The sequence below is a fragment of the Colias croceus genome, chromosome 18 (assembly GCF_905220415.1).
Source record: "Colias croceus chromosome 18, ilColCroc2.1".
In the NCBI taxonomy this organism is placed as follows: domain Eukaryota; kingdom Metazoa; phylum Arthropoda; class Insecta; order Lepidoptera; family Pieridae; genus Colias; species Colias croceus.
In genome coordinates this window covers 9,925,526-9,943,812 of record NC_059554.1, presented here as the reverse complement: position 1 = coordinate 9,943,812, position 18,287 = coordinate 9,925,526, and the positions used below count along the sequence as shown (strand labels likewise).

The following is an 18,287-nucleotide window of genomic DNA, read 5'->3' as shown; positions in this document are numbered from 1 at the left end:
AACAAATTTACACCGATCCTAGAAGTTTCTCGTGAAGCAGTAGGTACATTACATCTATGATTTAACTATATAAACTATCACATTAATTAGATGATAATAATTATTATTTATAATTAGGACTAAATCGAAGACTCTACATATTTTGGTAGAGAAAAAATTCTACATACATAGTTATATGCTTACTAAATTCAGTATTTTTTACCAAATAATTATCTACTTCGTTAAGATAATGTGTAACATTGGTGATTACGATTAACCATTGTATCGTTTACTCCATTTAAGGCAGCTCTTGAGCCCCGAGGGTTGATTGATCCACAAACAGCATCTATCCGGTTATTACAATATAGATAAACGTTGTTTTTATTATATCTGCATTTTAAATTATAATAACAGCATGCTGAAAAGAGTGTCTAGTAAAAAATATGAATTATATTCATATTTGCAGAAGCCTTATTAAAAATACTAGTACTTAATGCTATTTGTGCTAGGCGTCATGGAAAATAGTAAAAGTTAAACTGAACATATTATTACAATGCTCGTGTTTGTAACTCAATCAAGCAAAAAAGGTTAATCGTATTTTGGTAAAACTAAGTAATAAGATTAACACATAGGATACTTATAATCCCCGTAAAAGGTATTAAAAGTTCAACTTATAAATGTATTCGATAAACAGGTACAAAGCAGTAATTTAGTTTATAGTTAAATAAATATTAATCTAAAAACTACTGGAGATGACAAAATGAGGAACAAACATATAAATAATGCATGTGAAGCTTCCGCGGAGCAATTAAATGTTAATAGAATGTTACTTTGTATTAATCATGTATAAATCCAAGGATTCTAAACAGATGCACTTCCGGAAATAAAACAAGTTTTACGCTAAATATGCGGGTAACCGGTAAGGTCAGCGATTTGCAATCCTCGTCGATTCATAATCATTAATCATTATCATTTAATATGCAAAACTTGATTTATCTTTTCCAAATCCCCTGTTATAGTAAATTATACATAAGTGAATGAATAATTTGAATTAAGTCATTATAATAATTTTATGTAGCAAAAAATAAACCGTTATTATGATAGTTAACTATACAAAAGTTTTTGTTCCTTCGCTAGTGCGACGAACTCGAAAATGAAATTAACTAAATAATAATTGATATTCTATGTATCTTGAGAGACCTTCTGGAATACGTTTTACTTGATTTAGCTACTTCTAAATGGATTGCCTCCTATTTGTAATGATATGAGTAGGTATAGTATTTCAATTACATATTTAATACCGTCCATTTACCAAAAATAATATAATACCAAAATGCTACTAGTAAAATTTGCTCTTGGCCTCATTAAATACAATAGGAAGATCTTATCGCCATTTTCTTTCTATAAATACCTCATTAAGCGAACTCAAAAACAATAGTTCACAAATATTTTTTTGGTTCGATAAAATCAATAAACTATTTCGATGCTATCAAGGTATTGGCCTCAATTAGATAGTTGATTTTGTTTCACAAGACCCTCAGGGCTCAGACCTTCATGGGCATCATATAATCATCTCATAATTTATGGAGAATCCAGTAAATTACGTAAAAATAGCAGTGACGTGTCCAGAGGCAGGTGAGGTCGTTAGTTCATGTATGACACGCTCTGCATTATGACGAAATGGTGAATATGAAATGGGCATTATCATCTAATGCGTAGAATCTTTTGCTATACTATTTAGGCATGTTGATAATGTTCCTGATGGCCTAATTACCGTACACTGTTTACGTATATATTGTGTGTTTAAGTGACAGATTAGCTAAACAATCATATCATAAGTTTTGAAAAACATCATCAGAAAAAAATACAACAAAATAAAACCAAAAATGTGAATAGTTTATTATAAAATTATTATAATACCTTTGTTTTTGCACCAACTTAATACTCAACCATTATTTTATTCACAAAAACTTGAAGCTTAAGGTGTGGTAGAGTTTTTGTGCAAATTAACTAGGTAAATTACCTGGTGACCGCGCAGCGCTGATTATCAGCGACACAAGTGATAAATTACAGTATTTATTTTATTCATATTATACAAGTACAATATAATTATACGGGTTTTCAATTCTTAAAAAAAAAACTAATTACTTTCAGTCTTTCAGCCTGCAGCTTCGATACATTGTAACGTAAAGTCCATGCATTTTCCATCCCCTATTTACACGCGTCAATATTTACTTACCGTTTAGTGATTTAATAAAATACCTAATACATATTTTTGTAAGCTTAGAAACGTGATTTAAAAATAATAACCAATAACTACCCACTTACTAATAATTCACGACGTATTCGTAGTAAAAGAAAAACAACTGAAATGTTCTTGACCTTAGATAAAGATTTGCATTTACATCTAATGTTACTATTAATGCCGTGTACCGAATGATTGTATCGATTATTATTGAACATTTGAACAACTAAAATGATTGCTAAGCGTAAAGTTCAATGTCGGAGGCGTGTTTTGTGAATCGTTCATACGACGGTTAAGGCCAAATCCTTCGATCGCGCACGCAATTTTACAATACATGTACAAATATTAAATTATACATATTATTTAAAATGGAAATGTCTATAACCTTTATGATCATGAATAATATATCTATTGTTGTGTTATAATAATAAACAAAGTTTTCGTAATAAAAAATGAATTCATTTGTTTTATTATAAGGTATAATAAAGAATATTGTTTTTAGATGATGATAGAGCCAGTTCATAACATCAAGAAAAACTCGAGCGTTTGTCTGTCGTCAACTTGTCACGCATATCAATTTTACTCCACGCGCACGAAATTGCGGCCAACGACTATTTAGCAGTTTATAGTTTATACGATGTAGGTACCTCTGTGTGTTAAATGTTTATCAAGATCCCACTCGACTCGACATTGGAGTGAACTTAGAAGTAAATAACAATAACAGATGCAATCCTGGTGCTCGTGGCGAGGTCGCTCCGATTGGGCAATTTACAAGCGAGCCTTGTGCGATGGACGTACTTCCGAATATAATAAAACGATTATTCTATAATGGCCATATTATGCGGGCAATAAATCTACATATTATAGGGTTTACACAAAGAATATTACGTGTTATGATTTTGTTTGTGATCGTGATTAGCTTCCAAAAAGAGACATCTATTTTTTTACATGCTTTGGGCGCCCGAAGAATAAGTATACCTATTGTAATTTGTATTAGAACCTTTTCCTTTATAACTCTGTTTGATGATTGTAAAAATCAATTGAATATTCTCAATTCTGTTTAGAAGTTTTAAAAGATGCGGTTTTTTTAACCGGAAAATGTAGTTTGGATATTCAGTATAAATCTTAGTATAATCTCTTTAGACTCTATCATAGAGCATATTATTTAAATATGGAAAATCTATAAGTATTAATAATAACCAAAATAAAATATTGAACCAGTGTCACGGGATTTCACATGAACCCCCAATATTTATAGCATTCAGTGATTATTTATGCCAGAGATCTTTTAATAAAATAGAATCTCCGTATCTAGGATGATGAAAATAAAAATGTTATATTTAACTCATAATGTGAATAAACAGAGACGAAAATTCTTAAACTATAACACGGATTCGGAAATTCTTGAAGTGCGATCGATTATCTCGATCCTTGATAAATGTCAGCCACAGATGTCAGCGTATAAGGAAGAATCAAAGGGAGGAAGCTTTGTTTGAGTGTGTATTCTATTAGGATATATAGATTTAAGAATTCTTTATAGAAATGAATGTCAAATGAATCAGCTCCACATGAATATGCGATTACCTTTATAAAAATAAATAATTAATGAACTAATTAATGTGCCAAGGAACACAAGACGCGGTAGTTAGTCTAACTACAGTAAAAATGTATCATAATATCACAATGAATAATATTAAAAATCAAACAAAATCATCAAATTTGGTTTAGATTTTAAAATATAGCCCAAAATATAATTATTGTAGCGTTATGATATCATAAAATTAGGTTGATTTAGTTTTTAATTATTAATGATTTGTGCTATCAATCAAAACGTCTAGATTTATGTACAACTTATACGCGTGTCCCGACGTGTTCTTCGAGGCTACCTACTTAGGTATAATAAAATTGCGGAATCAAATGGATAATCATTGATAACAACAAAATTGGTATCTGCACGTCAGCTGGAGATAACCGAATGAGCTAGTAGCACGCACCGGGGTGCGCTTGATATATTATGGCTTTAGGTGCTTACCGATAACATAATATAACATAATTTGTAAAAAAAAATGAAAATAGTTAATATGTTTGACTGTCTATTATGATGAAGTTATAGCAATTATGTTCTTTTTCTCGATTGAAAAGAGAGCCGCTGTTGTAGTTTAGATCTTTGTAATACATAATTTTGTCATTTAATTCTCTAGTTATAAGATATTCATTTTTATTTTTTATTCAAAAAGAAAATGTTAGGTACCTACGTTTTATTCTTGTTAAAAATATAAGCTTTAAGACATATTTATTTTTATGTATGTAGACAAACCGATCGCATGTATTCTACTGCTGTTATAAAGGTCTTGTTGAAATATTTTTTGCCATTTCTTAGAAGAATGTTAAAGTTTTCCAAATGTTTACTTTTATTTGCATTCATTGTTACGACAGTCCAGACATTTTCTGTAAGTTGTTATGAACCTACGAGAATTTTATGTTTTTATTTTAATTTAATTTAAGGTACCTATTTTCTTAGAATAAATCCAATTTTAAATTTAATAATTTAATTTAATTTAACTTACGTGTTTCTGTTAAAGAAATCAAATTCAGTAAAAGTTGCCTGTTGAAATAACCTAAATTTTAATATAACTCACTAAACACGCATTTTGATGATAATTATATCGTCCAGAGAAACAATATTCCAAATCAGAATCCAGAATAAACCATCTGATTTCTTATTTGATATCTAATATTTACAGTCTATTCTCTAAATTATAATAATATTTTCTAATAATAATCTACTTCTCAGTTGCCCCACGAGTCTGACCGCTTTCCCGGTCTGCCCCGGGCGCATGCTCGACCAGACGCTCCAGAGCGGCTGCTGCCCACGCTGCAGGACCTGGAGGCGCTGAAGAAGGTCGCCCAGGTCCTCGTCATGATCGGAGAACAGGTAGTGGGATAGGTAAATGTTTGTTGAATGTGGAGATAGGTACTGGATGGATTGAAAGAAATAAGTCAAAGAAGATCGAAGATAATTTGTGTTCTGGGTGGTTTTAAATCCGTTTTTTTATGTAGTAGAGGGGAAGATTTTTTTGAAACTTTGTAGAGTCATAAAATTAGGAATACTTTATATTATATGACCTATTAAAATATACTTAGTACAAAAAAATTGTTTGCAACATTATAGCGTAGCATGTGTGTTATCCAAAAATCCACACCACTGCGCTCAATAGCTTGGGTCACTGCGCCATCACGCACACGCGCAATTTAATGTTTTAGATATATATAAATATGTAATACTTAATTTGACTTTACTCCAGGTAATTCCTTCTATAATCGGCGACGGTTCGAAAGGGACCACCACGACCACAACAGAAGTGCCCCAAGACCCCGTGCAGTTCAACTAATGGATAATATTTTGTAATGGGTTAATAATAAGCGACTTTCGTTACTTTGTGAATATGAATAAATAAGGATTTGATATTGTTTTTAGGTGTGATTTATTATTTTGGTACCCTAATTTTATACTTATAGAATATCCTTTTACCTGACCTATTTTAAAATTTCAACAAACATCAAAAATAATGTCACAACAGTTATTCACAGTCAAGATAAACGCTACTTATTGGCGAACTTGCATCATCAGCAATTTTTGCAATATCGTATTTTAACGTGGCCTTAGATCTGTTTAATCTTGTGACAATGGTGACAAACAAACAGCTTTATCCTTAAGAATTAATTAATTTGCTGTTCAAATATGAATTAATTTGACCATTGCATAATTGGCAAACTAAGTTCATTACTCTTGTACGTAAGTTAGATTGTAAAACTTTCTCAAAATGAAAAATATAAGTTTATTTGCAAAAAAAGTGTTATAAAAACAAAATTGGTGGAATGTTTATCGAATTATTCTTCTCGAATTCGAAGAAACTGATATCTTGTGTTATGAGGAGAAATAAAGTTTGCACGCGGAAAGAAAGTATGGGTAAGCCAAGAAAAACAACTTTTTTAGTCTGATATTTTTATTCAATTAAGTTTACAATTTTATTTTTCGATAGCATATAATATATCACAAATAAAATTGAAGATCGACCTTAGATTTTCAAGTACCTACATGTTATACAGGCCCTGACCACATTTGTAATGGTCAAAGTTCGTGATCAATTTATTTCATATAAAACTTATTATTTATTATAAGCAATCACTATGACGTTATTACATTTTATAAACCTTTTATTGGAGATAATGAGGATCATTAAGTTGTTATTTTGAAAGGCAGAAGTAATTAATCCTCTCAATGAGTATACCAAGCCAACAATGCGTTTCAAATAAGAATATACGCGTCAATAACCTTGATCTGTCAAAGTTAGATAACAAAGTATGGACAGCAGCAAAAACATTTTTTTTTTCATTTTTTTGTGAATTGTATAACATTATTAAAACTATTCATAAATATGCATTATTTTAATGAATCATTTACACGTACATAATTTTCATGACAGAAATGACGTCACAACATGGCGCGGGTCCATCATGGCATATTCTAATTTGAAACGCATTTTACAATTTCAAAATTGTGAATCATCTAATAACAGCTAGTTATTTCCGTTACAAATTTTTTTATATATTTTACAAATAATATCTTATATAAAAAGCTATATATTTGAACTGAAATTATAAATGTTTAAAAGTATCAGTCAGCTCCATGGATTCCTTGCGTCGCTGATAGTGGTGGTACCACCGGAATGTGGTGAAGTAGATCACTTCCCAGAAGTTGATTAAACCCATCCCCACTATTGTCATCCAGTGATTGCTGATGTATACTGGAAAATTAAGACACACTAGAAAAATATTTTAAGATTTATTGGTATTTATAATAGCGCTATCTAGTAAGAAGTTGAGGAAAGCTTAATACAAATCGATGAAAATATTCTTTTTAATATTAGTTAATAAAATGTTGTGTGGTTTTATGAAACCACGGTAAAAGTGAAAATTAGGCACAAAATTATCGTATTTGTACGATAATTATCGTACGGTTCGACCGTCACGCGACATGCGCTACACAGAGCAAAAAGTTTGAGACGATGTAATAAAAGTTTCACTTTAAAAATATTTTATACTTGAATTTATAAATAATCTAATTGATTGAAATTTGAAACAATACTATGTACTTATTTATAAGAATATATGAAATTAAACACTATTTTATAAAAATTGTGTGGGTGTAAGTAAGAAGTGAAACTTCTTTATGACCTTATTTTTCAAAAAAAAAAATACTATATGCAACTTTACAGAAATACGTCGAATCACGCGTGGTAAGGATAAGGGATAAAAAAAAGATGGCGCGTAACGGAAAAATGTCACGCGTAACGAAAAAATGTTACACAACATTTTTTTCCAACCCCGATAGAGAAGTTTCACTTCAATTAATCATGTCCTAAGCAATTTAAACATATTTTTGATTATACAAAAGATATTTACTTGCAAAGTCGAACCAGCGGTAAGTAACTCCAACGCTGTAGAACTCCTGTCGGTCTGACGCGAAGTAAATGTGGACCAGTGTCGAGTTGGGATAGTTTACTAGTTTCTTGCTATAAAAAAAGTACTTATATATTAATTATAAGGCATTTCAAAATAGTACATAATTATAATTTACAAATTAGAATGTTAATTTTTGTTTTCAATGAAGTCTACCTTTTGTTTTTACTTTGAATAATTCAATGGTTTTTTACATACTTACTGTATGTTTTCAAAATTGAAAAAATGTCATAATATAGAGAGCGGAGCTCTACAAATTAGTGTTTTAACCATTTTTGTCGGTACATAGTAACTAAGCACTGTTGGAAGTAATCAGATGAACAAGTTTAGGTCTAAAAAAAAAAGAGTGTGTGTACTTATGTACCTAGACGCTACGCTACACGCGTTAGAAGTTATACTTCTTTGGAGTATGGAAAAAAAAACTAGAATATACAACTTGAACATAGTTATCAATTTTCATACCACCTAGAACTAACTTCATGCTGTTAAATTTATGTGTCGGTGTGCGCGCGCATCGTAAAAATTCACTCTCATCATTTTTCTCCATCGCGCCAAAAGAAGTATAACTTCAAAAACTGTATATATGCTAACATACGTGTACTGATCCAAAAAGTATCTCTCCCCTGTGTCCACCCTCTGCCTCGTAAGCCTAGCTTCGTGGTAGGTGTGTGCGCAGTGCGGGCGGCAGTGCCGGCAGTCCACTGAGTCCGACATCTCCTCGGCCGCGCCCTGCGACTGGGAGAAGTCGGGGAAGTATTGGAGGAGTATTTCTGGGAAGGGGAATTTATATGAAATGTCATTAAATTAATTTCTCTTCCTTTAAAGAGGATTTTTTCATGCAATTTAGCAAAGCTATAGAGTATAGACTCTTTTGATATTAGATAAGAAGGCTTAACAATGATTAACATTCGATAAATAAATTTAATTAGATAAATAATTCAATTTAAGAAATGGCGATGTTTAGGGCCCATAATTGTGGGCAAATATGCATATTAACATGATCAATTTATAAATTTTGAAGGTAAGGCTTGTATTCTGTTAACGCTAGTAATACTAGTTAATTAGTTATTATTCTGTGTTTCTGTGCAGCGATATTTTTTTATTAATAATATGTTTGTATACAGTTGTACCCAGTAACAAAACCGTAATAAATTAAAAAAAAAACGACGTGTGGCACTCGGGGACTGCCGCAGTAAAGCTATTGCATGCTATGCCTTCAAGTCACACTTCCGTCCGTCGGAGTGGGGAGCGTGAGGTTTTTTCGTTACGGAATTTCTCGATTCGGTCCCCGCGCTCAAGGCCCGCGATAGAAGCTGTGTAATAGCTTAAAAAATATATCAATGTCATTTAAAGGATTAGTACAGGATTCATCATAATTTGAAACACAGCGCACCCACCTCGATGTCTAACAATGCAGTGCAAGTACTCGGGCGTACAGACCTTGTCCGTGTGTGCGGGCAGCAGCGCGGGCGGCACGCACGAGCACAGCGCAGCGGCCGCGCCGCGCCGGCACCGCGCCAGGCACAGCGGGGCGGGCGGCCCGTGCGCCAGGCAACCGCTCTAGTCGCGGGAGAATTCTGATCAATACCCGCGGCCCCATCATTAAAGCGGCTCGACGGAACACACTGGGGTTTTAGTCGGTAAGAATCCGACATAACCCACGGCTCCTTCCCCGGGGGCCGTGGGTATCTTTGCAAGATTTCCCCACTATAAAAAAAAATAAAAAAGGCACCCACTCTAAGCAAGTCTTTACATTCTACTACGCTTACGTTTACTCATTTTAAAATACTGTATCTTACTTTTATTATACACTAGGTTTCCGCCCGCGGCTTCGCCCGCGCATTCAAAGAAAAACCCTCATAGTTCCCGTAGGATTTCCGGGATTGCGTCATTTTCCCGGAATAAAAAGTAGCCTATGTCCTTTCTCAGATATCAAAATATCTACCAAATATCGTGAAAACTGGTTCAGTAGTTTAGGCGTGATTAAATAACAGACAGACAGATAAAGTTATTTTCGCATTTATAATATTAGATAGTATGGATATGATATCCTTGTTCCCTTACTAATTATAGAAATACGAAAAATGTTCATAAATTTATTTACTTCTCTAATAATCACGTCGCACGAGAATAATTTTCATTTTTAATATCGTGTAACTGTAACGATAACACACGTAAAATTATACACTTTATATAATTATGTATAATTAATAATTATGTACGAACTATTCTCCCTATAGATATTTTTTCTGAATACTTTAACAATTATTAGCCTAATCCCAGCGAAAACAAATTAAAAATAACTAACATGACTTTCACCCAGAAAAATTCTGAAGATGAAAAAGTCCAAACCGAGTGTCAAAATATAAGTTCGAAAATCCCTCAAAAACATTTGTAAGAAGAGTTTCACAAACCAAATTTTCATCAAAAATAACGCCACTTGATACTTCCTGCCTCCGCGTTTTCAGTTTGACGCTGACGAAGTAGTTCTTTGGAGCGGGGAAAGACCGCACGCCACCACTGTCTTGAATCGGGTATTGATTGCCACCAAAAATTATCACCTAATATTACAAAATAGTTATAATTGTTAGAGCAGAATATAAGAAAAAGACGGGTTGCACTCCGGGAGTGCCGGCAGAAGTGAAAACTTGATTATTAACGTTCTATGTTTCATATTTTGGAATGGTATCCGTCTTAGGGCGGCCGTACACGGACCGCTCGAGCAGTTAACAGCTGAGCGACGTACACGGACGGCTCGAGCGGTCGGCGTCAACTGCTCGAGCCGTCGGTTGTTGACCGCTCGAGCCGTCGCTACCAACCGCTCGAGCGGTTGATTTTTTTGACTAGTCAAGTCATTGATTTTCAGAGGGGAAGGGAGCCGTCGACGGCTCTAGCGCAGTCAACGGCTCGAGCAGTCAGTGTATGCCTCACGACCGCTCGCGGGCCGTCAACGGCACGGTGGAATTTCGTCATGCAGTTGACGGCTTGAAGCGGTCGCGACGGCTCGAGCCGTCACGTGTACGGCGGTGAATGAATGCCTATAGTTCACCGCGCGGTCGCGGCTTCAAGCGGTTGGTCTCAACTGCTTGAAGCGGTCCGTGTACGGCCGCCCTTACGCATGGAATGTAAGGGCTAAAAAAAATCCGTCTTACGCTTTTTCGATCAGGCCACGTGTCCTGACGCGAGTTTAAGATTTTATACCCAACGCCGCTAAAGAAGTTTTCACTTCAAAAATATTTACGTTAAGTAAATGTTGAAAAAATTATGTACAATTAATTTCAAAATTAAAAGTAAGAAAACTTATAAAACCATGAACCATGTACCTATGTTTAGTAGAATAAATAAAGATAAACAACCTTTTATTCAAAACCAACAAACAAATCTAATCATTTAACTAATCTTTAGACGAAGAGAACCTTTAAACTTCAGAAGAAGAAAAGGTTATTTTAAACTGAAATAACCTAGCTAAACTTATACCTCAGTATCGGTGCCAAGTCGACGCAGGAACATGAAGTCATCTACATCTTCCTGCACGACCACCAGCAGACCGGTGCCGTAGTTGTGCGAGTGTAAATACATTGGTTTTCTTGACGAATCTTCGGGTCTACAAAAATCAAGATGAATAACGACAGTTAGACTAAGAAACCGTCTATCTAATTAAGCTGTACCCCTGACAAAACGTTAAATAATAAAACCGCATTATACAAAAAAATATTATAGTTATCATTATAATATTTTTTTTGTATAATGCGGATTTATGTGTCTATTTTCTTTTTCTTTTGTCACTTAGCAGCCTACTCGTATTTATTTTTCCAAGATCCATCTTTGTTTTAATTTTACCAAAATTGGATCAGTAGCTTAAACAAGAAAGCGTGACCGACATTTACCTACTTATTTTTTTTAATATTCGTCATAGTATTTATGTTGGGATGAAATAAAAACTGACGCGTATCTAGAGTTCATGAGGCAGCAGAAGCCGTGCGGCGTCATGCGCGTGGCGAACATGTGCCGGCACGGGATGCTCTTGTCCTTCCACTCGCAGTACACCAGCATGTCGCCGCACTCGGGGGATAGCTGGACATGCTTTTGATTAAGAATTGATAATATCGAAAACGAGTATTAGAGAGATTAGTTTTCAGAATGTTGAGATTTATTTAGATAAATTTAAATTTAAGACAATTACGAAAAATATACATTATTATATGTATTTAACACCATCAATTATGTCTGTATTTTTTCGCCACGACCTATTGAAACGAAGTTCCTTATAATTTTTACTGAACATGGCGTGCGGCGTGTGCCTGTTTCTATGTTTGTATAGACTCTGTCTATCTCTCATAGTAAGCAAGCTAGTTATTTTAGTAACTTCATTTCATCGTCCCTTGACACCTTTCATGCTTTTTTATTCAAAGAAAGCATTAAAAAATATAACAAAAATTTCATTTTTCTTTCCTATTAAACTATATAAGGTAGGTATTCAACCTAATATAGTTAACTGTGTAATCCATAGCTCTATTTTCATCTGCGCAATTGTATGGAAAATATAGTAGGTATACCTTTAGCAGAATATTAGTAACGTTAGTCTCCTGGTCGACACTATCCAGGAACTTGATGAAGTTCATGTTGAACTTAGTTTTGGTGCGGCTCACCAGCCCGCCATACGCAAGCAAGTTACTCTCTATTTCTTCTAGTGTAAATGTTTTGTTTTTGTCTCGCCGGTTTCTGCAATATTTAAATAAATTTGTATGAAAGCAAGGAAGTTAAGGCTATTTAACTATCACTTATACGTTTATTTATTGCTTTTACTTAATTTACGTGTTTGTTAAAATTCCGACTCTCGTAGAGGTTTAGATAGTTAGGTACCTATTGTTACAAATTAATAACTATGTAGATCTATTATACAAACACTATAAATCTTATGATATTGTGTCCTGCATGGTGCAGGACATCACTTGGTAAGTTGTAGCTTTCAAATGATATTATAATTATTTAATTGGTCTCTACCAATCTTTTTAAATTAAATCGCTACAAACAATCTTTCCTTTTTATAATATTTTTTTTTAAACCTAGTCAATTCTAGACTTCTTAATATACTAACAGCGCTATGGCCGGGAACTCCAGGAGCGCTGGCTGCTGCCGCTGCTCGTGCGGACTCACTTCGATGTTCGGCGCGCCGACCATGTGACCGACGTCTGTCACGAGTGTGAATATGCCGAAGGATAGTAAAACGATATAGAGGATGGAGTAGATATAACTGAAATGTTAATTAGGCATGTGTATCATTGACGAAACTAAGTTATAATTTTTTTTTAGAATTTAGAAAATAGAAAAAATATTTATTGCAAAAGTTTTAAAATAATACAGTTTATAATATATTTGGGGAAATTAAATTTTATATAAATGTTTAGTGTTATGAGTAATAGGTTCAAAATGGTATTTTAAGTGAAAGTGTAGTCGTCAATATTAGCTATATAATTGATGAAAGTGAAAACGTAGAAAATAGTCGTTTGAAACATGAATATCCTATTTTAATGCAATTTCGCAAAAGCTAGAGCTTTTTGGTAATTTTATATAATATAGGTACCAACGCTTTTTTGCAAGTTTTTTACGATTAGATTCAGAAACATTTCCTATGCATCTCATCGTATAAAAAAATACACAAAGTAAAACAAAGTACCTTACCCGTAACGTCCTGTACTTTGTCTATACAGCAATCGTACACAAGTACTATGACCATAGAATTCCTTCAGAGCATCTATGAAACTCTTTCTAAGCCGCGTCTCTATAGCAGAGGGATGTAAACCAAAGAGGGGCAGATTGCGATGTGATCTTTGGTTTATTTTGTACCAGTTTTTGGGGTCTGTTGTTCTCATTTTTTTGGTAATAATAAACAGATAATTGAACTTTATCTACCGCTTATGTGTGCTGAAAAGTAAATGAAATAAGTCTTTATTTTTGTTTAACTATTAACATGGATGGTGCCATAATAATTTCATTTAACAGGTAAGTAATTAATGAACCTAAAAACTAATCTTTTTTTTCATAAAGGAAACCTAAAACAATGTCCTTTGTCCAAAACAAATGCATTGAATAAAGGGCGTGAGCCTGCGTGTTGAAAAATAATTGTTTTATATTTAAATTGTTTTTCTGTAGGTTAATTATTATTGTAATTATAACGAATCATGCGAGGTATATGAACTTTTCCACGTTCATAGATTTTATCTACGTACATATTATATTAATTTAGTGCCACTAGTTATGTACTGCAGATTCAACTGAAGACAAAACCTCCGCCGGACTGACGGACAGACTTATTAGTTCAATATTTCTTACTAATTTGTTTATCGATCGATTCAGTCCTTTTCTAATTGAACTAGATACTTGTAATTGATACAGTGAAACCTGGTTAAGTGAGACATCAAGGGACCTGCAATGTCGTTTCACTTATAGAGGTATTCCACTTACCCAGTGTCTCAGATATACAGGTATAAATAAATATCTGTCTCATTTACAGAGGGTTCCATTAATAGAGGTGAGAATACAGGTTCATAAACGGATATTAACTTCAGTTTTTCACGTGATGATAAACATTGTAGCTTTCGTTTTGACATTTTTCAAATAAATATCTGTATGATAGTAAAGCGGAACTAAAACTGAAGGTAATTGAAGCTCAAAATTTGTACTTACGTACTTGGAATTACGTGTGGAATTTGTGGGTAGAATAAGAATCAGTAAACAAACAATGTTATCTCAGTTACAGAGGTTTATGCATATAAAATTTACTCGCTGTCTCAGTTATAGAGGTAACTATGACGATAAATCGAAAGAACAAATCCCAGATATAGAGGTTTACCTCGTCCCACTAACAGAGGTAATTCAGTGCCAAAGTGTTGGGACCTCAGCATGAGTTACAGTTATGGAGGTTTCTCACTTATCCAGGTCCCACTTAACCAAGTTTCACTGTATATACATTGATACTAATTAAATTAAAAGGATTGTCAAGGTATATCTAAAGAAATAAAACACATTTTAGTTGGTAACTCGTTTGTCACAATTTATTTCGGAATCTATAGATAATAATGATTTTAATTGAAAGTCAAATACAATAATAGTTCATATTTACAGGAATGTTATAATTTATATTATTAGAAATATAATTCCGTAAAATTGTGCATCAATTTGAACAATTAGTACCTCAATTTGTCTCTGAATTTTCTAATTTCATTTCAGATCACGTTTCAATAAATTTATTTTTTATGCAATGAAAATAGTCCAACTGATACAAAAAAATCTATAAGTTAAATGCATTTAAGGTATCTAATTAAAAATCTTTCGCTGAATTGATGTACGATTTTCCTTTTTCATCCCTATTATTAACTAATACACCTTTGGCGTTCAAATTATAATAAATAGTCAACAAAACTACAACTAAAATAAAAATAAACCAACCTTTAACAAAAATCCCGATCTTTGGAGTTATTTTATATCCACTGCAGCTCTATTATAGATTCTAATTTCAGATATGAAATAATACTGTAGTAAAACAGCAATGGATACCTTTTTTTCGGTTAAGAAAATTACGTATCTTTAAATACATAATTACTTATTCATTCTCTTTCGTGTAAAAACTTTATTTTAAAGTAATATACAAAACTAAGATTTTTGATGACACATAGTTTCTCTTGAATTGGTAAATTATAATAATTAAAATAACTGTACAATTCATTCATATATATACTTAATACAAAAACAAACATGGTAACGTTTAAATAATAATTTGATAGGTCAATTTCTCATCATACAGCAAATAAAATACAAATAAAATTTACTTCAACCGACTACTCACGTACCTGCAGCAGAGGCAATTTTTAAATTGGACCCTTAATTGGCTTGTGATGTGTATATGCAAGCAGGGGCAATTTATAGAACGACCAAAATTGCCCCTGCGGCAGGTACGTGAGTAGCCGGCTTAAGTAATGTTATGTCAATAACAAAAGTGAGAAATGTATGTAAATAACTTAGATGTAAATAATTGTAAGTATTCCAGACATATTATAAAATATTATACACTATTTCTGTCAAATATATAATAAATAATAATGAATTTAGAAGTAAAAAGTAAATATTGCTATTTGATAGCTTTACAAAAATAATACGCATTTTGTACGCTTGTCTCCCATATCACATGAATTTATGTGGTCTTAGTATTTTAATTTTTACCATTAATAAGTAAGCTATTTTATAGAAATAATAATATCAGACTACTATAGAAATTTATATTCACTTTATTACGATGCATTTACATCAAACGAACATAGAGCTATTTAGCTTTAGCTCTATGTACAAGAACATTCTTTCCTGATCTTTCAGTATAAACGAAAACTCGTATTCAGTGTTGTTCAGTATTAGAACATTGCATAGAATGTTTTCGAACGCACTAAGAACAACTAAAGAATGCTGTTTTCACCAAAAGAATTTGACATAGTGGCCGTGGGGTTGGAACGAGCATTCGCTCGTTTGATGCAAATGCACCGTTAGTTTCATTTATTTTAATTGTGTGTATTCTTATTATTAAAAAAAATCCACTTTTCGCATATTCTTCTGATTTTTTTTTAATAAAACCTCGTAAAGTGTTTTCCAACAGGCGCAAAAAAATACATAATTTTATGCGAATTCTTTGGAAAAGCTCTTAACCTATTTACAGAAAGCTCCACTTTTACGTCTTTATACTCGAAATACTAAGATAGTGTTAGATAAATATCTAGATTCTAGAAGAAGTTCTAGGAAAAATTGTGCGGATATTCGATTTTTTTATTTATTAAAAGATTCTACTGATTTTTTACTAGATAATACATAGCAATTCTTTGGAGTTAATACAAATAATTTTTAACCTCATATAAGCTTTTTTTAAGCTATTTCGAATTTAATTGGCTGCAGACCAAGAGAAATGTATTTCTTGTACTACATTTATTCTATCTTGTAGTTTGGATTTAAATTTGAAACTATATTCCAAGATAAATACAATCGTTGTCGTCATATTCGCAAACACATAGTTCCCAAGTTTATGAAACATCATAATATTATCAACCCGAAATGTTCCATTCGTCGAACATTCATTCCTTGCTCGCGTATACAATAAAAGATATTTCGCGATTTAAAGCAGCAATGTAGTTAGATCATCAATCAACATCGAGTCTTCACAAAGTAAGCGTCGCCTTTGTCATTCACATTACTCTTTCGCTAGAATAAAAGACATCATTTAAATCAAACATTATACTGAAAATTTACCATATCAAATCAAATCTAACATTTATATCGCTTCCTTCTAAACCACAGTCCACAACTGCCAGCAATGTATCACAAACATACTCCATATAACGCACATCACATATAGATAGCGTGCATTCTTACATAACCATGCTCATTCATCACACATTGCTCTCCTACCAGCAATATTCTCAATATACATTGCTCTGTCATGTAGAATTCAACATACATTGCTTCCTTTAATACCTGCAATGTATGTGGAACAGCAACACACTCAACAAATATTGCCTTGCCACGTGCACTTCAACATACATTACTCCCTCAGTTATACTATCAGCAAAGCCTGCAATGTACATCAATATCAACGTTCAACCACAGTATTACAATGTGGTACAACACTCAGAAACATTCATCCCTCCCTCCCCGTTGTGATCAATTCCTGCATTATTCCACTACAAGAGTACAATACTCCGCTATTTACATAAATAGCAACGTATCGCAAGCACTCAAACAGCATCCATTGCTTGCTGCGTACCACACAACAGCTCTTCCCCCGTAAACGCGGCGCAACACACACTACAATACCAGCTATCTACACCAACGTACAACCATCACTCACCATCCACTGCTCGCTTTGTACCACACACCGTCCCTGCCCCCGTGCACACGCCGCAGTGTATCACACGTGCACGGGCGCGCGCGCGGGCGGCGGCGCGGGTCACAAGTACGCCACGAACAGCAACATGGACAGGAGGAGTAGGGACACCCCGCCCACGCCTACCCGGCTGGACCGCGATAGGATTGCCTTCCCTGGAATGTACGGGGTAGCGTAAAATGTTAAGAAAAGAAGAAAATGAAAAAAAAAAGCGAGCTGCACACGTGTCGGAAGTGAAACTTCCTTGGCAAGATTCAGAAAGACCAAAATCATATGACCTTGGAAATTTTACTCTCTACGAGCCTAAAGAGCTTTCACTTCAAAAAATCCTACATTTCAATCGTTTTCTGAAAATAATAAAGCCATTTCATAATTCGGAAACGGAACAATATTTAATTCGTCATCAACCTTATTATGTTTATAATATGTATTAGTTAGGTATAAACTTTACTTTCCGAGGGAACTGTATTTATTAGTTTTGATTTTTGTAGAAAATAGAAAACAGTCATTTTTCACTTATAAATTCTACGCTCCTATAAAACATTTACGAGCAAATGTTTTGAGCGTTATAAAGGTACAGTTGAACAAACAGTATGAAATATGTTGTAGAAATAGTGT

General features: G+C 33.4%; 2 protein-coding genes across 2 annotated transcripts in view; both read right to left on the bottom strand.

Annotated features, from left to right (window-relative positions):
* Positions 1-6,213: 6,213 nt before the first annotated feature.
* LOC123699932 lies at positions 6,214-13,620 on the bottom strand. Its single transcript, XM_045646981.1, has 10 exons — positions 13,430-13,620; positions 12,846-13,001; positions 12,304-12,469; positions 11,694-11,821; positions 11,225-11,351; positions 10,162-10,308; positions 9,145-9,307; positions 8,343-8,517; positions 7,691-7,800; positions 6,214-7,032 (listed from the first exon to the last, which is right to left on the bottom strand). Exons 1-10 carry the CDS (start codon positions 13,618-13,620, stop codon positions 6,884-6,886), a joined length of 1,512 nt encoding a protein of 503 aa, XP_045502937.1. The 3' UTR covers positions 6,214-6,883.
* A 1,866-nt stretch (positions 13,621-15,486) lies between these two features.
* LOC123699638 overlaps positions 15,487-18,287 on the bottom strand; it is a 33,761-nt gene continuing 30,960 nt past the window's right edge. The window contains exons 5-6 of the mRNA XM_045646632.1: positions 17,634-17,824; positions 15,487-16,987 (exon numbers count right to left, since the gene is read on the bottom strand). Of these exons, the coding sequence (XP_045502588.1) occupies positions 17,733-17,824 (92 nt within the window). The 3' untranslated portion in view covers positions 15,487-16,987; positions 17,634-17,732. The remainder of the gene's footprint in view (positions 16,988-17,633; positions 17,825-18,287) is intronic.